Below are 26310 nucleotides of genomic sequence, written 5' to 3' on the forward strand. Positions count from 1 at the left end.
TGCAAGACACATTCACATTAGTCACCCAATCTGACTGACAGAACAACGTTGCTTTAATGGAGAGATGAGGCCAGCAATGTTCTTCCTTAATGTTAGAGTGAATCTTCAACTCCATTTCGATCTTCAATTTGACATTGCCTTCACTCTAACATATTTCCGTGGGGGGAACACATCGTACACAAGTTCTGTATACAAAAGTTCTGCAACATTACTGTCATGTTTAGAAATACATTTTAATCTTCACTGTTGCTACCCGATCGGTACATCCTGCTTAATCCGTGTTGCGTACAAGCAATTGTGCACACACATTTGACATGAGAAGGAGTTGAGATGGCTCACTCACTTGCTACTTCCAACATCTGATCTGATCTGATCAAATGAAAGGTCATTTGTTCAAAATTACAGTTTTTACAATTAAAGTTTCTTTTTGACATGGTATGTTCAATGTCGACCAACCAATGTTGATTATACTGAAATCAAGCATACAGTACTCTATAGACTGAGCACCAAACAGTGCTGAGATAACAACCTCTAACTAGGCATACATTCAACTACAACATCCATTTAGTCATTAGTAAGCCAATGACCTGAATGTTGGTAGTTCCTTCAGGATATGTACACTCAGATGGCCACTGCAGAAGTCACAGAACATCTGGAGAAGAGTGATGGACCTGGCGCAATAGTGACAGGAGCACACCCACTGCCACCTGGCCCAATAGGCAATAGGCCAGTTTACCACGCATCAGTCGGGCTCACATGAGGAGCTGACATACAACATCCATCAAATAGACAGGCAATCTACACATCAAATGACCACCACTGAGTCTTATTTACACTATAAAGTATTCTTGCCTTTTGAGACCATGTTTAATATGACAGACAAAAGGCATTTATAATTTGCATTATCGCACCACTCATATGAAACTTAACGAAAGAGAATTTTAAAAAAGAGATAGTGTGCATCATCTCTGGGGCACCAAACAGAGAAAAAAGTTGGTGGATAGAAGAAAGACAGCTTTCTATTATTCAGTTTTCATCTTTCCACAAGGCTTGATTTTTCACCTCTGTCTCTTCTGTAGAGATACTCAAAATTTGCAAATTATCTTGCAGCCATCGTTGCGTATTGTCAGATGCCCTTCCAATAATGCAAAACAACAAACAGGTGCAAACAAGAGTTCTGAGCACATGCTGCTTTAATTATGATAATATATAATTTTATGGTATATTTACATTTGCTGAAGTTATCTTGCCACCTGGCAAGATAATACAGTATTACACAGTATTTTCTACTTGACTACCACAATAGATAGTTACTGTAATGTTATTCTTGTCATTTAACAGTTAATTATACTTTTTTTTTTACCTTTGTTTTGTTTTTTAGACCTTGGGAAAGACTCAAGCCTTTGCCTCCAGGTCTTCGGTCTGTCTTTGTTTAAAACAGTACATTATAAGAAATTGTAATTTAGAAATGACTGAATTGCTGTCAAAAGCCAAGCTTAAGGCTGGTTATACATGGAGAGCAGTCTAAGCTCAGCTTGCTGCTAAGTTAACCACAGACTCAGTTCAACAATAACAGCTGAATGACAATGTGCTATATCTGATGTTTTCAGGAGACCTTTAAATCTCTGCCGTTAATATTCACGCACTATGACCGATGTACATCAATATTGCCTCAGCAATCACGTATTCATCTCTTAATTTAATATTGCACGGGTACTTAAACTGAAAACTGCTATCAATTCAGTCACACACATAATTATGTCATCTCTTATCTACATGTTTAAAATCTTCCTAGGACATGAAGATCAGGACTGTTAACTTCAAATTACACTTCAGAAAAACTTGCACTTATTATTTAGAATCAGTTGCTTGGGATTTAGTTATGATTTGAACACAACTTCTAGTTAAAAATAAATAGGAGCGTAAACACATAAAAAATACAGAACCACCTTTATCAACCATTCACACACCTCAATCTGTGCAGATGAGTCCAGCTCAGCTCTCTTGGCCTCAGGCTCCCCAGCAAAGGGGCTGCGGAGGGTCTGTAGGAAGAGTGCTGCCTTCCTCTTCCTCTCAGCCTGTAGCTGTTTCTCCTTGGACTCCTTAGATGCCTGGGCCAGCTTCTCTCTGGCTGCAGCTGCGAGACGATCCTCCAGTTTCTGCTTGGCTAAGGGCAGGGAGATGAGAGGGTAAAAACAGAGGTGGTTGGATGAAGATGAAAAAAAAAACTGTGTTGGTTGTGAATTTGTTGTTTTCACAGAAGCTACATACAGTATACCTCTACAAAAATGGGAGGAGAAAGATGATGAGGGAGGAGAAGATGATTGAAAACATGGAGGAAAGCAGGGGAAGGAGTACTTATACTGTATGTCTATATACTATACTATACCATATGAAAAAACTTTCAGAAAGAGGTGAAAGACAAGAAAAGAAAGGATGTTATGAGTTATTTTCCATTCATATTGTCGTATCTAACTAAGGTGATATCTGGCAACTTCTCTGAATTTCCAAATGCTGTGGACTGACAAAGTTCCTGCTCTAAATGATAAGGCCTGACTAAGCCTCAGGTGATAATTTCGTGCAATTCAAGGTTTGTACAGAAAAAGCCAAGTAAGAAGGAAAATGTGGGTGGAGAAGAGGAGGCAGACATCTGAGTCAAATTGGGGGTGGAAAATGAGATGAAGTGACAGAGACGGGTAGGGGATAGATAGGTAAGGAGAGCAAAAGAATGAGATGGGGCACAGAGAGCAACTGGATGAGTGAGACGAAACAAACAAGACAAGACAGTGAAGTATAAAGCAAATGCTTCTGGAAAACATGTTTAAGTTATGCAACCGCTGGGGCTACTGTTTTCTCTTCAGGATTAAAAATAGGCTGGCTGCTGAGGCAAATCATATTTGAGTGTAGTGTGAACAATAGCCAAGTGGAGCACAATCCATCTGTACCCCAGTCAGTGACACAATACAGAGCGCAGGACAGGCTGAGTGCAACACCTATTTTTATGTGATATATCGCCATATATTTACCACCTCTGTCAACAATTAAGTCCACAAAGGAAAACTTTATCAGCCTCTGTTAAGATAACGAAGATAAATTCTCAAGTCGGTTCACCTCACTTCAATCATTTTCATAGCAAGAAAACAGGATTGTCAAGCACACAGAGTGTCCAACGCATGACTTGTCAAAAATGCTGCATGCACCCAAAAAAAGGAACACTTTACATTATAGTATACTCCTACTTCACTGAATGCACACCTGTGTGGACTACTGTACTAATACGATGCCAAGTATTTTAAACCATTTAACTTTAAAAAAAAAAAAAAATGTTATGCAACCCCTTTAGCAACAGTAGATTTTGAAGGTTAAAGCAATTGATTTTAGCTTTCTTGTACCAAAAAGTTTCATTTTTATTTGCAATATTACAAATTTATATTATAAAAGATCAATACTTGGCATCTGTCTGTCGATACAATATTCCCAAGAAAATGATCACAATATTACACTGTATTGATTTTTTTTCCTCCCCACCCCTAATTTACTAATTTAAAATATACTGGTATTTTAAGTCTTCTACCACCATGATTAAACATACATATCCACTGGGAAACGTTTGCAGCAGCGCAAAGGACTCATGTACTTACCACTTAAAACCGCATTTAGTCTGTGTGGCTGTTTTCCAGCGCATCAATACAGATTAGCGTTCTGCTGTCTGCTACCGATTCTCCTGCTATCTGATCAAGTTAGGCCTGCTGACTGACAGCCACTTTGCCACACAGCAAAGCCAATTCAGTCAGCTATTTATTAGGCTTTTCCAGGTTCTTTCTCTGGCCATCCGTCAGCTGAGAGAGAGAACATTACACTCTGAGACTGTCTCACTGAACCTGTACGGGACCTGCCAGCCCCCTCAATGCTGAAAAGTAGCACAATTGTACTGAGTGTCCATCTGTCCTGCTTTTCTGGCTCTATTTTGAAACTGTCTTTGTGGTCTAAGGGAGATATTTCACTCTGTCCTTTAAGATCTCATGAAACACTGAAATCAACCTACACTCTACAACAACAGCCGACCAGAGGAATGGCAACCCCAGTCGTGTGTCTCAACCATGAAGCATTACGCTATTGCATCAGAATACAGTATGGTAAGTTTTGTAGGAATTTTTCCTTATCTCAAGGAAAAACAAGGAAACAGACCTTTAGTAAGTAAAGCTATTACAGGTCATTCTATGGTCTATACTTCTGAATACACCATCTTAATCACCACTCAGTCCTTAGAGAGGCTTTTTTCAGAGCCACAACACAACCTACAACTTAATTGCACCAAATATTTGTGTACCACTACTTCTGTGTGTACAACTTCCGCCCAGTTTATTTGCTTATTGTAACCTTGAAATTAAAATTGGTAACTTTCTTTTCTCTTTCCCTGAGTTAGACTTGTTTAATTATACATAAATGGTGTAGGTCCAAAAAATCCATACCAGAGCAACCAGAGTCTACAACCTCTTGCAGGGCGAAGAAAGATTTTTGTGAGTGTATGCATTCTGGAGGAGATGAATATGCCTGTTTAACTGTATGTGCTTCCCTTTGTGCAAAGTCTCAGACATATTACTCCATCTTAGGAAAGACTAGTAATGTAATGAAAGGGCCTGACTGAACAAAAGAGAGAGGGACGGAAATAGAGAGAATACATCTCTATCAGACCTTTGGAGAGATCTATAACTGTTGTTTGCTATACTACACTGTTTGTCTCTTACTGCAGGCTACACCCTATTGAGAGAATGTATAAACAAGATTCAGTGGAGTTATCCATCAACTCTCTTCCTCTTTTGTTTTCCCTATAATTCCAAACCTTGCAGAAAGTACCAGGATGGGCTGTGAAAAGAGAAATCTTGTAAGCAACCATATAGCACACTTGCACTTTAAATGGCCATGGAGCTGAGAAAAAGGAGCTTTGTCATAACCATCATCAGATGCTTTATAAACATGCTGTCTATTGCAGAATTAGGCAGACAACGGTCTGAATTACCCGTTTCTGACACACAGAAACAGGTAAGAGCTCTAACAAAACATGTTTTCAACTTGAATGTAATTATTACACACCTAAAATAAAGATTCATAGTGATGTCTATATTAGGGCTGCCAAATAAATGAGTGTAAAGAAGTACAGTGCCGCGAGCAATGCAGGATACACACTTCTTTATATATATTTTACTGAGAACATTTTTAATAATGCTACCTTGTTTTGCCTCCAACTCCTCCAAAGTGAGGGAGGGTTTCTTCTCTTCTGGTGCACTGATAGGAGGAAGCTCCCTGTCAGCCATATCATCCCCGCCCATCACAGCTTCCAGTCTGTGCTCTTCCAGCATCTTCAAAATACATGTGTGATTATTTATTGTTAATTTCAATGCACTAAAATATATATTTTCAAGGATCATTCATAGCAAATCAGCTCAGATCTACTTGTATTGAATAGAACAAGGTGAACCACACCTTCTCCTCATCTGAATCATCATCATCGTCCAATCGAACTCTGTTCTTTTCCAGCGGCAGCATGTCATTTTCCTTTGCTTTGATGGCAAAACAGATGGGGGCAAAAGAGGCTGTAATGGCACAGAAAGATGTTAAGAAAAATTTGATTTTGACAGATCACTAAGCATTGTAAGAGTACATGTTCATAACAGGTACACAAGTGCAGTCTGGACAAAAGAAAAGTGATGGACAGACAGAGAGGGAGAATGAGATGAAGAAGCAGCAGGGGAAAAAGGGAAAACAAAGAAAATCAAGAAAACAAGAAACAGACATGCACACACAGACAGGCAAACAAACAGGACAGGAGCCAGTATAGAAAGCAGAAAGGGAAACGGTTGAGAAGGAGAGAAATATCCCCAAAGCAAATGTTTAGATATTTAGCAACAATGGTGCCACACTGATTTCTATTTTGCAAACCAAATGTGTCAGCTCTTGTAGAGACTAAAGAGTAGATAGTGAGCCTCATTCCCTACAGAAATAACCTTAATTTCTATAGGACCTTGGCTGGGGAGTTTGCTTGTGCACTACTTGGACTAGTTATTAGTTTTCCCTGACTTGTTGCCTCCCAATACTTTGTGCAATTCCATGCCTTAATTTGCATATATGTGCATGTTTATGGGTCCTGCCAACGTTGTGGTAGCAGACTCTTTCATCTCTGCATAGGCATTTCCGGTCTGATATCATCAAATGAAACTGTTAGCATAAATACCAACAGACTCACAGGCAGCTGTTCATACAAACAGAAGAGACACATACACACAGACACACACACACTGCAGTACATATGGGCATGCATACTTATGTAGACTTTGCATCTCAATTAGTTAACCAATAAACTAAAGAAGAGAAAAGTAGTACAATGTTTTGTGTGTTTTTTGTGTGTGTTAGTGTCCTACCTTTTGTGAGCTTGGACTCTTTGACTGACGTGTCTGATTGAAGATTATCATCATCTACTGTCTCCTTCTGGATGAGGGAAAAGAGATTACACAGAAAAAATATACACTGTTAACTTATCTGAAGCAATTTCCTACATTCAGTGTACACTGTTAGAAAGTAAACAAATAACAAGTTGTGGGGGGAATACAATTTCTACATCAAATCCAAACTTGTATTTTCTTTTTACATTTCTTAACACCTATTTCAATAGAGACAAGAAATTTTTCAATCAGAGGGGTTGGTTGTCTGCATTTCTGTTTTTTTGTCAAAAAAAAAAAAATAATAATAGAAGAATTCCATGATGTGAATGCTTCTTTATATATATTTTTTCTTTGAGTATTTGTATATTACTGCCTCAACAGTTTTCATTGAAACTGTCATATTTCACTGGTGTAATTACTCATTAGCATGGTTGCATCCACAGTTAAGTTTTACACCCCTGACATCTTCCTACTGTGTGGCAGTAAACGTTGTGGCGCAGAATCTGTCATCTAATGAATATCCTACAACACTTTTACATTTCTGCAGAGGAAGCCTGTGAAGGTGCTGCACAGAACAGAAAAGGTTTAGATTCGAGCCAATCATAAAAGATGAAAAATAAGATTCTACACAGAACTACTGTAACTGCACAGTAATGGAAAGTAAGGAATAAAAATGAAAATGGAAGTTATTATTTCAGATTTTGAGACTACTGTTGCCCCTATTTTGCCCCTCCTAATGTGTATTTCAGATCTGCTGTGCAACACAGGACTGACGGGCCTCTCCTTCATCAACATCAAGTCCTCTAACACACCATTCAATACAGGTAAAAAAAAATCTAGCAAACCATTCACGATATTTTAAGCAAAAGAAAAATTTAAGTAAAATGAAATAAAATAAATGATAAATAAATGTTTTTTTTCTCAAAGTCCAGAATCTACAGATATTTAAGCATTTTTCAATTTATAAGCTGGACACAAAATGTCCAGCTTCAAAAAAAAAAAAAAAAAAAACCTGAAAAATGCCCATGACAAATGACATATTCAAACTGCTTCTTTTGTCCAACCAACAGTTCAAAGCTCAAAGACAACAAAAAGCAACAAAATCATTAAATTTAAGAAGCGGGAAACAAGAAAGAGTTTGATGTTTGTGCTTAAAAAATGACTGAAATTGTCAGCTCTGTCTCCTACTTCACTATAGTCCAAGTCAATTCTAAGTGTATGTGCACTGGAGGCTTCAAATTTGCACATCACACCTGTGCTCGCTCAATATCGGACCAGGATTGGCTTCCAAGCTATTTGTGATGTCATAAATTATGCTTGTAGGCCCACCTCTTAAAATCAAATGATTTATTCAAAACATTCAGTGAGAGTGAGTAAGACTCATGACTGAGGGAAGACTTGAATTTATAAATATATTCATCTTTCAGTGTGAAGTACTTGGGTGCAAAATCAGTAGCCAATTTGTATTTTTCAACCATTTCATGTGGGACAAGAATTTTCTCACTTCTCATTTTAACTCATTGAAATGGGACATTTCTATATTTTAAACCGTGAAAACCAACTTTTGGGTGCACAGGACATAATGTCTATGTGAATCTCTTTCAAATATAACGCAAACCTGTCAGCTCCTTTCAAACATGTCTATTTCCTCGGAAAATCTCTAAAATCCTATAACCTTAAGCCTTAGTGTCAAGAAATGTCATTATGGAAATCATCTCACTGAATGGTCCATATCTGATCAGGAACAACTCACGTAAGTATTAGTTGTCTGATTTAACTTAATTTCCTGTCTTTTTTCTGCTGTTTCCCAATTCAGCAGTATATTTAGTTGCTAAATGGCTTTCAGAAAACTTTAAATGGCTCTCTACTATCCAACTGTATAGTCTGTCACTCCTCATATCAACAAAGTACCATCACAAAAAAGACCTCATAGCTGCCTTGTGTGCACAGGACAGATAAGAAGAAACACTCTGTAGTAATACCTGTGGAGCAATGGCCCTTAGATGCTTTTCCCAAATATAAACTCAGAATGGTATGAAAGGGAAAAGTGGCGATGCTACAAGAGGATAAAAAACTAACCTCATGAGGTACATTTTACCATGTCTAAAGAATGCTTCAAAAAGCAGCTTCCTACTATTCAGCTGTAATTGAACAGTGCTTTCAACAGTGAAAGCACTTTACCGTAGCCCCAGAGAATATAACTCCTAAAAAAAAAAAAAAAAAAAATCAAAGCTCATAGGGGAAGAAGCAGGAGGAAGCTAACTCCAAACATTTCTGGGAAGACCGCGGTTGGAAGCTCATCATGCTCACATACACCTTTAGAATCTTTTGATAGCTTGACTCACAAGTGCTGCTGTAACACTCAGACACATGACAGTTCAGGAGGCATTCATCTTTCACTCTTTCAAAACCCACACTGGTTAGACGTCACGATCTCACTGGTCAGATTTAACCGGGATTTAAAACGAAAGCCGCTTGCTGAAAATGAAAAATGTCTATGACAAATAACTGACCCAAGAGCAGCTCTACATTTTCACGTGACCTGCATTTGACCCATCCCTGACTGACTTCTACTGTTGTAGAAGTTCAAAATTAGTTCTAAAATGACTCGGCTCCCATCACTTGGAAATTCCACAATATTCAACGATGAAAAACTCAATCAATTCACTTCGTAAGACAAACTGGCAGATTATAGCAATACATTCAGCCAAAAATAGAGCATCTGGGATAATCTGACAGCAGACAAATTCAATTGTCTTGTGGAGACTTCACATAGTCTGACTTTACATAAAAATTAGTTATTATTGACTGACTGAAATCCAAACCTTTTTTCGGGCTTTCATTCAGATCTTAGCCAGACACACTGTCCAAGCCACATGGGTGCTTCTGAATGCTAACAAAACAATAGATGGTAAAAGTTTCGAAAATGACAATATGTTCCCAGAAGACGAGCGGGGCTTTAGTTGTCTATTAGAAGCCAGGACACATTGATAGCATCATTCTAACTATGAAAATTATGTGTTTGATACCTGAAGCTGAGAATTTGGGAGGAGTATCACATTAAAGATCAACACCAAAGCTTTCAAGAAAGAAAGCAGACAGACTGTTTACAAAAAGTTCCTTTTCAGATTTATTCATCCTCCCCAAACGTGACCCATTTGGAAGATGTTAAAAATGTTATTGATACTTATGCAAATGTACAGCAGCCCCACATCCTCCTGCTGTCTGCTTTGACTGATTTTAGCCCTTTCTCACTTTTTTCATTAACTGTGAAACAATAAATAACAGCACTGAATGAAAGTGATATCAGCATCCCATTATCCGCAGCACCATTTACAAACACAAGACAGAGGTTTCTTGATTGAAAAGCTGAGCAGCTGCTTGTTGGAGCTGTCATAATGGGCCACACTCCTCTGCACTCTGACAAGCTAATTGATTTCATTTGTCAGAAGACAAATTGCTCCTTACAAAACTTTTCACTCACTTTTAGCTCTCTTCTTTCTCACTCTGATACAAACCAGACTTGACAAACCTTGAATATATATATAATTATACAAATGCATAAATACACATGTACATATACAGGAAACATTTATTCCTCTATCTACACATCCAGCCATATAATTTCCTTGTCTGCAAGGGATAATGGCTTCATCCTGTGAACTCACAAACACTCCTACAGATGACTGAACATCAGAGCTCTGCTATGAGACTTGAAAAACACTTGAGCTGACAAACGCAGCCTGGCTAATCTTGTTAAAAAAAGGTAGAATTTGCCCTCAGAAAGTGAACCATTAAAATGGTGTAATTACTCTTAATTGCATGCTGAAAACATGAGGCTTATTTGCATGAACTATGCTGGAGAACTTTACAATATATAATTAATGTTGTATTTGTGCAGTATGTAAGACTTAATAACAAAGAAAGTATGTGATGTAGCCCTAGTCCTACCTATCCATTCATAAGCTTAATTAAATAAATGAACAAAATTATTTTACATGTAAATAACTGTCAAAAAACAACTGTAAACTACAAATTAGTGAGCATAAGTTCAAAAACTGAGAGGAAATCATAATAATCATAATAATAATAATAATAAGTGGCTAATCACTACACCGTATAACATTTAAGATGTGCCACTGGGGTGCCAGACCAGCCAGAAGAGCTGGTAAGATTACTACATGTGAGTTGGCAAACTGACTAATTGGGTGGGACACCTCATTAAGGTCCTGATAAATCCCAATGAACTGGTTGCACCGCAGACATTTTGACTTGTCGCATGAAAAACACTGGTGGACTTCATAATACTAACGATGGCCCTGTTCCATTAAGTGTCTAATTAACAGTGACAGTGAACCAGCATATACAAAAGCATGATCTGTTCTAAATGGAATACCGTTATCATTAACACATCTATGTCATGTCTTCAATGCAACCAGTACACTAGATGCAGATGTACAGACAGTGATAGAATCTAAGTATAAAAGCTCTGCAGCACAGACAAGGCTGGAAAAGAACACAAATGATGAATGGAAAGTCAGTCAAAAGCAATCAATCAATCAATCACTTTCATTCAGTAATTAGATTTTGACAGTGATGCTGCAAGCTGACTTCTTTGAAGATAGTGAAACTTGATTGCATAAAATTCTCAAAAGAAGGGAGACTGCAAGGGGAGCAGCTGCAATTGCCTAACAGGTGGAATTTTGAGCCTTGAAGGTATAAAACAAGACTGGATGGCTTGTTAAGAAAGAGGGTCTTTAAGAGCGCTCGATCTACCTTTAGACAACAATCTGTCAATTAATCTCTTACCTTTTCTCGGGATCACTCTCATATTTCATTTCAATATTTTGGATCAGGGTACCTCTAATTTTAGCATGGGAGGTCATAGCTTATCAGCAACAAAAAGCAGCTAATTTCAAGGTTGAGTGTAAGTGCATAAAATGCTAAGAGAACCTTTTCCCCTATCTTCACCTTTGCTGTAAATGCTGCTAAACAAAATTACATGCAGGAGTGTAGTACAGTGAGGTTGGTGACAGGAGACAAATATGAGAGCAGTGTTTCTCCTAGGGATGAAGGTCACTTGTCAGGGTGAAGCATTAACATGGCAATTAATGAGCTTTAATATATAAGAATTAAGGGTAACTTTAATATTGCATATTGTATTAGGGTTAGTTTTGTATTTTGATGCTTCCTCCCGCCCCAATATTAATAACCAAAAATTTCTACATGCTTGTTGATCCAACTACTTTGTGCACACAGAACTTGCTATTAATCAATTTCATGGTTTTAGTATGTAATTACAGAATCATTATTATTATTATTACTTTTACTTGACTGATACAAGCATCATTACACTGACCTTTCTTTATGAAAATGTACTTAATCGGCTTCGGAAAATTCATCTTCACCAGTTTCCATGACAACAATGTTGTTATTTATGATTCCGTTGCAACTGTGATAATACTGTGACAGTACCATTAGGACTCATTCAGGACTGACTAACTAGGATGAGGTAGTTGCACTTGTCAGCTGTATTAAACACATTCAAGTGCCAAAATTATACGTTTTACCCAAAAAAGTACACAAACGTTAAGTTAAAAAATTATTGGAGGAGGGTCCATGTGATTCTTTTGCACACAGACACACACTCACACAGAACCCTCATTAAATATATGGTTTTTGTACTGTTACTGTAAATTGAGCATATGTTAAAAAAGATCAGAAATTTATCATAATCTGTTTTACACAACTTTTTTAAAATAGAGTGTTGAACATACAGTGTATGAAGCTCATAATACCTGTGCCAAGCATTTTCCTTCCTTCTGCATGAAGTAATTCTTCTTAAACTCATAATAGGTGTTGTACTGATGCCAAGACTGAAGAAATTCAAACCTACAGCAGACAGGGGGAAGAACATGCACTGTATAAGATGAAGTGAGCACTCATAAAAGACGAGCCAAAGGATGATGAAGAGGATTTACAGTATCTAAAAGAAAGTTACTGATAAAAGTCCCTAAAATCAAGACCTGACCAGGCCAACAGATTTATTCCTGGTAAGATCACTGACCTTGGATCATTCTTGGCACGGACACTGGCCTCGAACTTAAGACCATTTCTTGCAACATACTCGGCCAGCTTGTCTATAACTGGCTGGATGTCAGGTGGTGGGGGAATGATAGCTGGTGCTTGAGTGGAGACTTGAGCTTCCGGTTTTGAACTGTTGTGGCAGAAAATCAAAGATGTCATGCTGAGAGAAATTCTTTGGCTATTCAAACAGGTGTGTAGTCATATTACTTGAATTACCAAAAGCACAAAAAAAAAAATCAACAACTTCTTAAATGCAACAAAAAACAGCAATAAGAAAATGGTATTTTACGGAGTTGTCCATTAGTTCCTACCTGGTTTCTGGTACAACAGCCGGAGCAGCAGAGCTGGTGATCTGAGCAGGGGCTGTAGCTGGTGGAACCATGATGGGAGTTTCAGAAGGGGTAGATGCAGTTCCCAGATTAGACAAAGCTCCAGAAGATGTAGCGGGGGCCATGACAGTGGAGGGCATATTGTTATAGTAGGAGCTGGCGTCTATCCCTGGGGGAGGCGGAGCCAAGCAGAACGTTCCATCAGGAAGCATGTAGTACCCGTAGTACATTGCTGCTGCATTTGCTGTAAAGCAATGAGAAGGAAATTCTTACATGCCATTCCTCCCTGTGATGCTTCAGTTGTGCCAGATGAAGGACACACAAGTGGACATAAACTGCACAGCACAAGGGCATCCATTTCCACAGCCTTGAGATAGCTACTGTTGTCAGTTGTTGATGCAACTCTATGGCAAGCTTAAAGACCACAGTTTCTGTGCTGTAATGATTTACAGTGCTCTTGTGTCAATCTCTGGTTAAGATCAAAAGTATGAAGTATAGAGAAACAGCTGTTTTGTTTTCATCTGAAACTACGGTCTGGTCATAGCAGTTAAAGGATGATTTAACAAAAACATCGAGATTAAATGGATCAATAAAGGATTATCTTATCTTATTTGCTAATTCAATTTCAGAGTTTTGTCATGGCCATCTATCCATTTCAATCTTGGCAAAAAGCAAAACTGTGAAAACCAGACTTCTTTAGATTTGTGCTTAATCATTGTGTTGAAAGGCAGGAAAAATAAAAATGCTGGACAAAGATATAATGATTTCTCTTTATGGCTTTCCCAGGTGTTTCTTGAGGAATTAAGCTAAACCCGGGGTTTGTTTCATTTTGTTTAAATAAAAATTTGAGCTATTTGTGGGATTTTTACATACACTTCAATTTCTATGTGAATAAATGAAATCTGAATTACACTGAGCTAATTAAGCACTACGAATAAGAGTCCGTCTAGACTTATAAATACTTAAAACTGAGTCAATGTTAAGAGTGTAGGCAAAGTGTAAGGAGCTGCATTCAAATTGGTCACATCTTTTGGTCATATCCCGTATCAGTAAGTTTGTATTACCAATATCCTTTACTGAAAAAAGAGAGGAGAAGAAGATGGGAGCAAAGCAGGAACAGGGACAAAAATAAACAGTCGGTGTCAAAGTGGAGCCAGTGTGATTTTAACACATTAGTCACTGAACTGGTTGATTTTACTGATACATCCAATTTTTTCTTGACAGGAAAATAGAAAAAAAGGTTTGAAACTTGACATATTTTGCCACTGAGATCAAGACTTAAGATGTGCAAGTGGAAGGAGGAACTAGAAATTTAGTTGAAAGGTTGGTCGGATAGACAGACGGTCAGATGCAGCTGGTCTTATTGTTAGGTCTCGTAATACTCATTGCACATTCTCAGGGAAGCAATCCAGTACAAAAGAGGCAATGAAGCAACTTATTTTCCATGCCTTGTATTAACATCAGAAGAGGCTTAACAAAGCAGTTCAAAAGAAAAGAGAAGGCCTTGCATAGCAACATGTATGGGCAAATTAACAACCCTCGTTTTGTCCAACTATGCATATCATCAGCATTATGCAGCTAGGTCATCCATAACCAATTTACTAACATCAACTGCCTCAGTTATGCAGCATGGATCAGGTCAAAGGACACTCTCCACAACTGTCTCAGGGATGAATAAATTGCAGTAATGGACAAGTAAACACTGATGGGTCAGCAAGGGCCAATGACCATGGGTTTATTTAAGCAACTGTTTCAAACGAGGATGAAGTCATATATGAAAAAATGACTTCAGCGGCAGTGCGAGGGTGGATGTGACTCATCATTGATGGATACACATATGACATTTTTATAAGACATTTTTTGAATTTAATGGAAGAGCTCTTGCTTTGTTTCATTCATTCTAAAATCATCATTCTTACTAAGTAAATAAATGGTATCTAAATGTTATACACTTTCTGTATGGTAATGATGAAGGGATTAACGGTAACCTCAGTACTCTTAGTCATATGTCATTTACCACAGCAGCTTAAAATAACACAACTGATCAAATTCTGTGTCAAAAAGTTCATTGTTGCCATGAAGGAGTAACTGTCGATCAAGTGCTTATTGAAGTTAACTATTACATATAATTACAGCTTAAGTATTGTGATTTTTACATAAAACTTATCTTAACTTATATGTGGGATATTTTAAACACGGTAAAGCAGCTAAAAATAGGCAACTGACTCCTGTCTCATTGTCAGTAGATGAGCTTGCCTTCTGTATTTTTCTTTTCAAAGTTTCTTGTAGCTTTCAACTTTCAAAGTTACAAAAGGAATCGTACACAGAAGCAGACTATATATCTCACAAGACTACATCCAGAAGATGTAGAAATTAGTTTCAAAAAAGAAAAAAACAAATTCTCAAGCAGCCACATATTTTGAACAATGTTCGAGTGCTGCTTGAAGGATAAATATCTCTGACTACTGTAGTGTCATTTCCCACTAATTACAAAAGCCAGATGTTAGTGGGTGTTAGTGGGGAATTTTTGTCCAATGTGAGAGCTAAGCAAGACTGAGGAAAAAGTGAGACATCTAAAGCTCCCAGGTGTAGGACTAAAAAATATATTCTTTTTTTTTTTTTTTACATGAGATGCATTGTGTGTTGCTCATGTTATCACACCTTCACTGTCAGGTCTAATTGAGCAGGTCTGGTTGGGCTCAGAACAACTCTGGCTCAATAATACTTTGCTGAAAGGCACTGAAAACGCCTGGACATCAATTATAAACTACGGTCTGCATTAAAGAGTGAGTTGCTGTATTGAACATGAGCAGTGGCAGAACACTATGAGCAGAAAACGGTCTACAAGGAGAAAGTGAGATGCCAGTATTCCTTTTTTTTTTTTAAGAAAGAGCAATCCTAAGTGGCTGATGGAAAAATGGTAGGAAATGAAAAAGTAAAGAGTGAACACAATAAAGAAGATGAGGTGTAACTTTTGTTGAACACTAAAACAGTCTTTATAAATTTCATATATGACAGCTTTTTTTTTCCCTCAGAGGAAAAAAAGAAATCCATACTCACGGTCAGTAGTGTACTGTGCTGGAGTACTGGACGCAGCTGAGTTCAGCACTTCCTCTTGTTTGGTTGCCACCGCTGCAGTGCCATTTCTTTCCTGTTTGGCTTTTCGTACAAGTGCTGCCAGAGGATGGTCTGGGTCTATCACTTTTAGAGGCTGCAGAAGAAAAAGACCTGTTTGGCAAAAGCAGTCTATCATACTATTATGTTAGTTTTGTTCTCTGAAAATAAAAACCATGAAATGCAGTACAGTATTTAATTGTTACACTGCAACTAATATTATGCAGTAATCTTCCTTGGTGCAATATAAGAAATATACAGAACTTAAGAGTTAATCCCATAAAATATTAAATACGAATTATTAGGAGGAACTTTGAGCAGCTGATTTAAAAAAGAAATCCCTCTTGATGGGAGACAGCTGTTAGACAGCTTGTTACTAAAAGAAGCTCATTAGGTTTCCTTAAAAAGACATTTGTGCACACTTGCTGCAATGTCAAATACTAATGGCTGCTCTGACAAGGCACATGGAAAGCACTAACAATCAGGGAAACAGATTATAGTTATTAAAGGATGTGATAAGAGAGAGAGTAGAATGTAAATGAAGTTCACATAGCAGGCAGTGGTCGCCTACCAGTTACAACTGCAGCATATTTTACAACTCCTTTAGATGAGCAGCCTTTGGTCACTGTCCAATGAAAACTCTTCTCTTGCTTCTTCAGTTACATAAATCATTTAAAAAACATGAAAAGATCCTGTTTCCACAGGGCAGCGTGGCAAACCAAAGTAGTAACTGTATCAAACAGGTAAAGCTGCAAACTGAGTGGTCTACACTATGTTTATATTACCTTCACCAGCTCCTCCAGGCGAGAGCATTTTTTAGGGGCAAACAGGCTGGGGTGGAGGTAACTGCCATCTCCGTCCTCATCTGAATCATCAGAGTGGGAGTCTACAGTAGGAAAGCCAAAGAAAGTACTGAATATATGTATAAACAAACATTTTAATCAATGCAGAATTACTAATTACCAGATTCTTATGTTCTGTTTGATTACTCATGTATTACAGTGCTGATATTTCTGCATTGATTAATGTACAGTGCAAATTTAATGGCCGTGAGAGGACATACCGCCTTCGGACTGACTGCTTTTCATAACTCACCCTGAGACTGCTCTTGCTGGTTGGTGGACACAAGGTTGTATCGACCTTCCTTCATGGCCCGCAGGATGTGTTTGTAATAAGGGTTCAAGTAATGGTCAAAACGAAGAAAGTCAAACTGGGAGTTACCAGCCTGCTTAGCTTTCAAGACTATTTCAAACTGAGCCCCTTGTTGACATACAAAGTTGGCTGTCCTCTCAATGATGTTATGGGTTTTGACGGTTGCCGGCTGCAAAAAAAAAAAGGGAGGAATAGTACATATGTTTAAACTGAATGTACATAATGAAGGTTTCTCAAAAACAAGCTGTAAATGGACAATAATAAAACAAAATACATACATTTTTTATCGAAACACTCTTGAAACTCAAGCCAAAATCTTGAAGATTAATAACAGTTAAACATGAGTGAACCCAAATGTTGCGCATAGCATTAAGAATTTTATGAACATCTCCCTCATACCAAGGACACAAGCCATTTTGTCTCTAAAGCATACTCATGCCAGGAACTCTCATGTTCATTGTGATGACATTAATTCTTGAAATACACATGGGGTGGAAATCAGTGGAACAAGAAATGGTCTATTATTCATTCATTATTGTTCCCCTTGTGTGCTTTCAATGATTAATCACTGTCATTACCTAGAGAGTACTGAGAAGTGCAGCAATCTCCAAAAGAGCACACATAACTCATCGAGATGAAAGTCATAATAAATACTCCCTTTCAAGATTCTGGCCAACAACATGCCAACGTCCAACGCTAACAGACCATTACTGTGTTTCAAGCTACCAAGGACTTCCTGACACACAAGGGCCTTTAGCACTCCGATTTAAGAACTTATCCATTAGATAAAAAGGGGATGTGTAATACTTATTTCATTTTGATACACAAAAAGCATCTGCAGCCATACCTATGACTTAGCAGCAGCGTTGCCACACCACACACTGGAAGCATCACGTACACCTTAACTGCATACTAACTAAGTGTGATGTGGGTTCCAATCTGATCTGGGACCTGTGATGCTTATTTTCACTCTCTTTTCATATCTCTTATTTCTGCTGTGACGACTGTCAGCTATCAATTAAGGGGAAAGGTTAATGCAATAATCCTAGTTTAACAACAAATTAGAATTACCACCTAGTGGTTGTATGCTTCTGCATTCCAGTAACAAAATGTCACCACTTCATCATTTCATCCCTGTCGTCGTAAGCGTATCCTTGAGTCCAAATGGACATTTGTGCCACTTGTAATGAACTTGCACTGACATTGCACTCACAAGGAAGGTCATATAGGTATGAGGGTACAGACAGAGGGATGAACAACCCAAAAACATAATGCCTCCAGCCACAGTTATCACCAATGACAAGGTATAAAAACATATTAATAACAAACTGCAATAAGCTGCATTATATCCTGCTAAGTCAGCAATCTGAGAGGCATCACAACATCCTGGGTAGATTCTGGCCTAACATCTTTGATGCAAGTCATTTCCCTGCTCTCTCCCTGTGCTGCCTGTCATTCTCTGTCAAATTAAAGGAAAAAAAAATCCAATAAAAATAGTCATTAAAATATGAATGAGAAGTACACTACAGTGACATGTACTCAGGGAGTCACTGATATGTATCTAGGGAGTAAACTCTAATATTTTATGCATATCATATACTGCAGCCATGTTGTACTCTGTACGTATGTACAAGGGTGTTTTGATTCCCAGCAGAATATATATACATACTGAATATAAAAAACCCATGCCAACATTAAAGTTTGTCTTTCTTCTCATGCATAAAAAAGTAGCTGATAGGCGGTGCTGGGGGGTGTTGAGGGTTATGGCTGCAGACTAACCTGGTCCTCAGGGTGTTCTTGACTAACACAGAAACACCACACAAAACAAAGCAATAGCAGCGTGTTTTTAATTCATTCAGCCTATTTCGTGCCTGATGCCAATGTGAAGCATTGCCTATATGTACAGAAGCCTATTTTTATATACAATCAATATGTGCTGTAGCAGAGATGTGCTAATATAATTAAAACAATGCACTTTTATGGCATTTTAACTCTAAAGGGAAATAATTAGAGATGCTATTCCACACAGCACATGCTTGAATGGCTGGCAATTAACTAGACTTTCATCTAGTGACATAATGTAATAATCTATCACAAGCTCAAACGATCACAGATTGTGTGCAGTATATAAAGTACTGAATATATTCAGCTTCTCTGAATGATAAAAGTTGCAATCAACCACACACCTATTTTGTTACATCAGACAAAATCAAAATCATCTCTTCAATTAATCAGAAAACAAAGACTTTTGACACAACGCAATATTGTTGTTCAAGCATTTAAACTAATCAGCTCTTGCCTCAAAGGGAAAGCATGTGCTGGCTATCTTGCACCGGAGGTTTTGCAATCAGTGGAGAGTAACCCACATATTATATTATATTATATTACCTACACACAGAGAGAGATATATAAATATAAATATATATATGAGTTTATACTTTGTGTACAAGAGCGGAGCCAAGCACTATAATTAAGACTCACCAGTTCCACATCAGGAGGGATAGTGAGTCCTGGGGGAGCAACGAATGGTTCCTCGCTCTCCTCTGGCTCAGTCTCTTCTATGCATGTGAAGGGATTTTGGGACAAAAACACAGAGATTAACTCCTGTTACTCATTTTTAACAAAAAGTAAATACAACCTGCAGGATATATACACATTTGAGAAGTAAAACTGAGTGAAGCACATGCCCTCAACTATTCAATCTACAATATGAAAATATCATCTGCACTTGATGGAAATGTGCAGGCCAAGGGGAAGCTAGACTAACATTTTTAAAATTGTACTGTAGAGAGGTGCATAGTAATGAGTTTACATCCCCCTAAATTTATGACATAGCATTTAAGTGTGCCATCTGCAGTTTTTAAATCAGATTGTGGCATGAAAACCACACAGTGTCCATGTGTTCACTCCATCTGATTCCAATTTAGTGATCACATAATGGCCTTCTAAACAGTGTTTGAAAGAAGATATACTCTTATTCACTACTTCAGTTAACAGGTTCATAGCCAACTAACTAACTTTGAATTTGAATGCTACTAATTCTACAGTGGCATATTATGTAAAACTCAACAATTGTCAAATACCAAATTGGATGTACTCCTACTCATGCTGTGTCCAAGTAGTAGTATTTTATATTCAAAGCTACAGTCACATATTGACTCAGCAGCTCCATATAGGGAGACTAGAAGGCAGTCATCCTATTCAGGTGAATGGGATGTCCAACAGTCCCAAATGTGGAATTCTGGTATTTCAGTGAAGGTTAAATGTGTAATTTTAAATAAATTCAGCTCAGCTAGTAGGTATATTGTGCATTTAAATGAAGTTCCTTATTTTGACAGAATATGAAATTACTGGGTGCACTGCCAAAATGACTGGGTAACAATTAGTGTGGGATTTTACAAAAAGGTTAACAATAAGACCCACATTTTAGACAGACAACTGATAACAAATTATACTGCTATTAACCTTCTGGCTTGTTTGGCTTTCCCTCAGACGATAATAATCGGGAAAATGATTTGATTAATATTGTGATTATGTGTCTCTGTATCTGTCAGCCTAAACACTCTCTCTTAGAGAGTATATTTGCTGAAGGTTTCTTTTTTTTTCTTTTTTGTGATTTTGCATTTGTGCTAACATCAAAGGCTTTACCAACGGGAAGGGGTAAAAACAGACTAATCTAAAACTGTAGCAGGGTTTCAACTGAAATCAGCTCAGAATGTTAATGGTCATTGTGACATGACTCTGACTCACTTATTCCCAAAAGACAAATTCTTTGGGATTCTGGTCTTTTGGTAGATGGATTCATACCTTGGACTCAGCTTTACTGATATATCCAGTATGGCCACTGGCTTGGACAAGACGCTTTCAGTTATCTCTGCATCAAATATTTAAAGTTGCACAAGTGTTTGTGTGTGTGTGTATCAGACGTGGATGGATGACAACCAAAGTTGGTGTTCACAAGTGATAAGCAGTTTTAATGTCTAATCTCGTTATGGCTAAATTTTGAAACTTATTCTACCACTGTGGGACTTCAAACATGGAGATGTTAGTATAATTTGCGTGATATTAATTAAATTAAACTGCAAATATGTTTTGACACTTTTCTTGAGCAACTTCAGAAACCCTGTGGAGGGTGTGTATCTTCAGTTGGTAGCATAATTACATTGCGTTCCTTCACAACAAACTGTGTGAGTGTGAATATATGTTAGTTTATGGCAATAACCAACCAACTGCATATGTATCGAAGAGTGACTAACTCTCTCCCTTGATTCCTAAACAAGTTTGTGAGTGATCTGAGTTCTCACCAGTTTCCTTGTTAGCATCCTCCTCTTCTGTGGGCTGAGAGGGGTCATAATAGTCAGCACTGTATTTGAAGGCCACAGCATTGTAGGAACCTTCATCAGCCAGAGCCTCACTCAGACGTTTGTATTCCTCTTCTGTTGGGGGAACAAAAACACACACATACATACACAACACAACAATTTTTATTACAATATTAAATATCATTTCAACTCAGACTGCAAAATCAAACTATTATTTTCTATTATGATAAGAATATTTAATTAACCGGTTAGATGTGTCTGAGACCAAACCAAGAAAGTAAACAGAAGTCATGAATAAAATCGAAAGTGTCTGAAAGTATTGGGTGCAAGGGAGTGGTTTGCCACTTTGAATAATTCAGCTTAGCTGCCAGCAACTGATGATTTCACTAAGTCTATAAACTTGCAGAATAGACCTTCTAGTTGGGTGCACTGAGACCACTTCCACTAAAGGGTCTCTGTGCAACTCTTTTGGTCATTTGGTAAAAATTGTTACCAACATACCAAAGTGTGATTCAATAGAATCAATAGACATCCTTAGTCCACTTTTGACTGACCTTCTGCATTCCATAAAGGGAAAATTCTATCGTGGTTGCTTGTGTTAGGACGACACAATATCACACACTGATGACTTTAAGAACTCAGGATAAAAAAAAATAGGATAAGGAAATAGGATAAAGAAAAAGAATGGTGTTTCTGCCCTCCAAATTAAGCTATTTGGTTACTGAAAACAAAACACTGGTATTGTATTAGTATTCATATGGTGAGTTTTACATTCATACTCTAAAAATAACTGATGATGGTGATTATATAATAACAATTCTAACGTAATTTCTATGTTAAGTAATTGAGGCCATAAATATTACAGAGTGCACGTGACAGTGAGATTCTTCTCTAAATTATGGCATGGCTAGGAACAAGCACACTGATCAATAGAAAAGAGAGAAAGAGAACCTGCTGGTTGCTCGACAAATAGACAAGGTTACGTGGCCCCAGACACTAACTATTTTCTATTGAAATTCATGGCTAACTGTATCTTTAATAAAGAAGCAAGGGCAAAATTCCCACTAAAACTATCAATATTTCCAATGCCTTTCTGCTGTCCCTACAGTGGACAGATGGGTAATAGCCTGAGTGAATGGGGTCAGGCCTCCAAATTCAAGGGCAAACCAGCCTGAGGGATGAACCTTCCACAGTTAGTGTGTGTGTGTGTGACACAAATCATTAGCTGACTCATTCTGTCCCATCAGTTTGGGCATAAGACACCATATTTCACTTAATACTGTGTCTTATTAATTCAATTACATTCATTAAGTCTGTCTTTCAGAAGGGTGCTTTGTCATCAAAACAGCCTGTTCGATGATAATGTAAAAGGTCTAAGATGCAAATATCCTAAAGTCGAAAGTGATCTCCATAGAAATGGCAGCTCTAGAGCTCAGAGTCAAAGCCAATAATTTTTTATGAGAAAGAAAGCTGAATGTAGCCACTCTGTTAAATTACAGCCTGGAAAATCAAGATTTTGATAAGAAGGCTAGATTAAAGTACAAAGCAAATGTACGCAGCCTGTACAGACAGGCTTTTCCTGTTACTCCTTTAAAAGTTAATCTAAGTGTTGACAGAGTTAAATAGTTACTGGACACTGGAGGAAGAGTGAAAATTTAAACTCTGAAACAATAACACAACATTGCCTTCAGGAACTCAAGTAATTAGTGTAATGAGACATTACTAATATAGGCCGTAATAAACTGCGTCACAGTTTTGGGAGCTTTGGATTTGAGAGTTGCCATGCTGCTGTGACACACTGATGGTGTTTGTGTTTCATTACAGCTTGCTCTGCAACCTTGACTACCACAAATGTATTATGCCTAAGTGACAGCTGCCTGCGAGGATCAGTACCTGCCAGTAAAATACAAGGGACTGGTGCCGCCGATGGGAAATAATAGCTGTCATTTTAAGGTGTCATAACATTATGCCAGCAGGTAAGAAGCAACATACTCTTATGTTTACTGTCATATGCCACTGAAACAAGATATGCTGCAGCATTTCAGCAAATCTTACGACGTAAATCTCATCCTGATATCAAAAACAGATTTTTCCTCTTACCTTCTTTCCAGAAATCATGACCCAGTTACTCAAGATAATCTAAGAGTCTAACTACCTCTGTGAATAATCTTGATGTCTTAACATTTCGATTATTTTGGTGTGACCAAAACACCTTACTCACCTTGTCTTGCCTCCTCTTCCAGCAGGTCAGTGTGCAGAGCCAGGTATCGTTCCTCATCGCATAGCGCCTCAATCCTGTCCTCTTCCTCCGACAGCTGGTAGGATGTATTCCATGACCCGCTGTCATACTCTGAAAGGTCATGTAAGTGACCACGCCCATCGTATCTGTTGGATGATAAAGAGGATTAGAGAGAAGGAAGCGGACGGACTTTAACACACTTTCATACCTACTTACCAAGTGAAGGGGACCTAAAACCCAAATTTACAATAACAAAAACGCTCTACCCCTGTAAGCCTGCCAAGAGGGAGTAGACGTGTAAAATACTACAAACTGACAAAATTTCTCAAAATTCTCAAAACACAGTAATACCCTAATTAAGTCCGTAGGCTTAATTGTGGACAGTGCTCTTAAGATACATAGCAAGATTTCTGCTGATATTTCCTCTCCTCTTACAAACCAACAGCCCTACATGAAAAAAAAAGAAAAAAAAGAAAAACAAACAAAGCAACTCGCCTCTTACCTTACAGGGTTCAATCCCCCCCCTGTAACACTCATCATTACGTCTAAATCTGCAAAGAAAGTTACATTCACACAAACCCGAGCACATAAATACCTATCCGTAAGAACCCAAATGGACGACATTTTCCAGGGTTCGTCCCTCTACGCCACCTCTCAGTTGCATTCTTCTTCATGAAGACAAAGAAATGGGGAGCTGTGGTTGGCATTCGGGGTTTGGCAGGACCCCTTAGCCTACCTTGCTGGGGGAAAAACTGGGTTATGTGATAAAGACACACATACAAAGGCTGTACAAATGAAACACAAGCAGAGCTACTGCAGATCAAGGTGATTCAAAAAAATGAATATGTTTTAACATGTTCTGATGGAAAGAAAACATTACTCCAACACAGTTTTGTTGTAAGTTGTTCAGCCACACTGTTTCACGTTGACATTGTATATTTTGAATCACCTTAATTACAGTGACTTGAGCCTTAGTTAGAATTTGCTCTGGCCTTGTGGATATTGCACAGCATAATGAAGTCATCTGCTCCGTGTACACATTGTAATTATGGCAAAACTGAATTTGACAACTAAAGAAAGCATGAAACATCTTATGTGTCATACTCCATTTTGACTGCCATTTTATTCATTTTTGAAGTAAAAATTTCCAGAGGAAATTCTCCCAACATGCTAAGATGCAAAGCCCACTTGAAAGCTAACCTATGCAGTCTTATAAAAGGATATTAAGTTTAGATATCTTTGTGTTTGTCAATAAAATACAAATCATGCCAGATGAATAGGTACACAGCATAAACTAATGCAGTCAAACAAAACGGGATTGCCATAAATCCTATATTCTTGTAGGTTACAATGTTTCTTTTTGCTTAAACTACATTTAAGTGGTTTAAAAATAAATGTTTCCCTCCACTTTGGGATCACCTTTGAATTAGACTGCAGTCGCTTTAGCTGTGCCTGATAAACTGGCAACTGAGTGCACACTTAGCATCATGGCTAAAGACTAGCAAGGAGTTGCATCTTTGCATGTTATTGTAGAAACTTCAGATACCATATGTTCTCAGTTCAGGACATCCATAACCAAGTTAGCAGGAAAGAAATAATACATTCTTCGTCAGTTTCAGGTATTTCCAAGCTTGTGCAAGACAAATTCCAAGTGGTCCCTTGAATTTTGAAACAGGCTAACGAACAGGGTAGATGGTTAGCATAATGTTTCAGTCTAAGTTTGTTCAACCGACCTATCAATCATGATGCTCTTGTCCCCCATCCATGGGATAAGATGTTTTCCCTGTTCGTGGTAAAGAGCCTTTTCGTCGTCTGCAAACAGTTTGCAGGCATAGCCGAACACCAAGAGATCGGCGTATTTGTCACTGTCACTCACATCCTTCTTCACCGGTTTGTTGTTGTGGTCTTTCTTTGCCCCTCCGCGACGATACATCTCCCAATTATCCGTGAAAAATAATTGATATGTAAAAGAGAATATTAATGGCGATAGAGTGGTGGTTTTCTGAGAGCCAAATGGCTAGCATGTGGTCCAAACGTTAACACAAGCCGAGTTAATAATGGCCCAAAACAAAATTCTGCGTGCCTTCAGTCGCCATATTGGAAAGCAAGTAAATGCAGCTGCGTATCCGGTCCGCACTTACAAAGATTTCGTGTCGCTATTAAAACGTTGTTGTGTGAATATTATCATCTCATAATTCTCATATGTTTACATGTTTTCAGCTGGATTTGTAACTAAAAGTAAGAACCATGTATATGAGTCATATTTTTGCCAGTGCTCTGGTTTTTACATCTGTCGAATGTGCTGGTTATGAATGGGTCTAACTGTTACTTCAACCAACTGAACTTTTGAGTCATAAACACTAGGCTACATCCGCTCATGACTGTGAGAAGGAGAGTGTTGGGTCAAAGGCAGTCCTATTAAAACCAAAAATGCATTAATGAAAAGTAATTACTTAGTATACATATTGTTTTTCATCTTTTAGCCAGTCACAGATAAGTTTGCCTAGTCTTTATCACTGCTGACCATATTCCAGTTCCTTACTTATTTTCGAATGTTGAATATGAATCTTCCAAAGAGGACAGGTAACAGTTTATGGAGAAGGCTATTGTTTAATGTCAGAACTGCA

The 26310-nt window shown here is 37.9% G+C and overlaps 1 protein-coding gene across 4 annotated transcripts in view; it reads right to left on the minus strand.

Moving 5' to 3' along the window:
- Positions 1-25801, minus strand: part of LOC124051537 (splicing factor SWAP) — a 42173-nt gene extending 16372 nt beyond the window's left edge. For 3 of the 4 annotated variants that reach the window (XM_046374998.1, XM_046374997.1, XM_046374996.1), the window contains exons 1-14: positions 25417-25801; positions 23666-23829; positions 21427-21558; positions 19604-19680; positions 17066-17291; positions 16756-16856; positions 15917-16067; positions 12839-13100; positions 12508-12657; positions 12239-12332; positions 6420-6486; positions 5485-5594; positions 5231-5360; positions 1971-2167 (exon numbers count right to left, since the gene is read on the minus strand). In XM_046374998.1, coding sequence (XP_046230954.1) covers positions 1971-2167; positions 5231-5360; positions 5485-5594; positions 6420-6486; positions 12239-12332; positions 12508-12657; positions 12839-13100; positions 15917-16067; positions 16756-16856; positions 17066-17291; positions 19604-19680; positions 21427-21558; positions 23666-23829; positions 25417-25616 — 2061 coding nt within the window. In that variant the 5' untranslated portion in view covers positions 25617-25801. Of the gene's footprint in view, positions 1-1970; positions 2168-5230; positions 5361-5484; positions 5595-6419; positions 6487-12238; positions 12333-12507; positions 12658-12838; positions 13101-15916; positions 16068-16755; positions 16857-17065; positions 17292-19603; positions 19681-21426; positions 21559-23665; positions 23830-24278 lie in introns of all 4 variants that reach the window. The other variant, XM_046374999.1, reaches the window with a different exon arrangement.
- Between the last annotated feature and the right edge of the window lie 509 nt (positions 25802-26310).

This window comes from Scatophagus argus, chromosome 20, assembly GCF_020382885.2.
Source record: "Scatophagus argus isolate fScaArg1 chromosome 20, fScaArg1.pri, whole genome shotgun sequence".
NCBI classification, from domain to species: domain Eukaryota; kingdom Metazoa; phylum Chordata; class Actinopteri; family Scatophagidae; genus Scatophagus; species Scatophagus argus.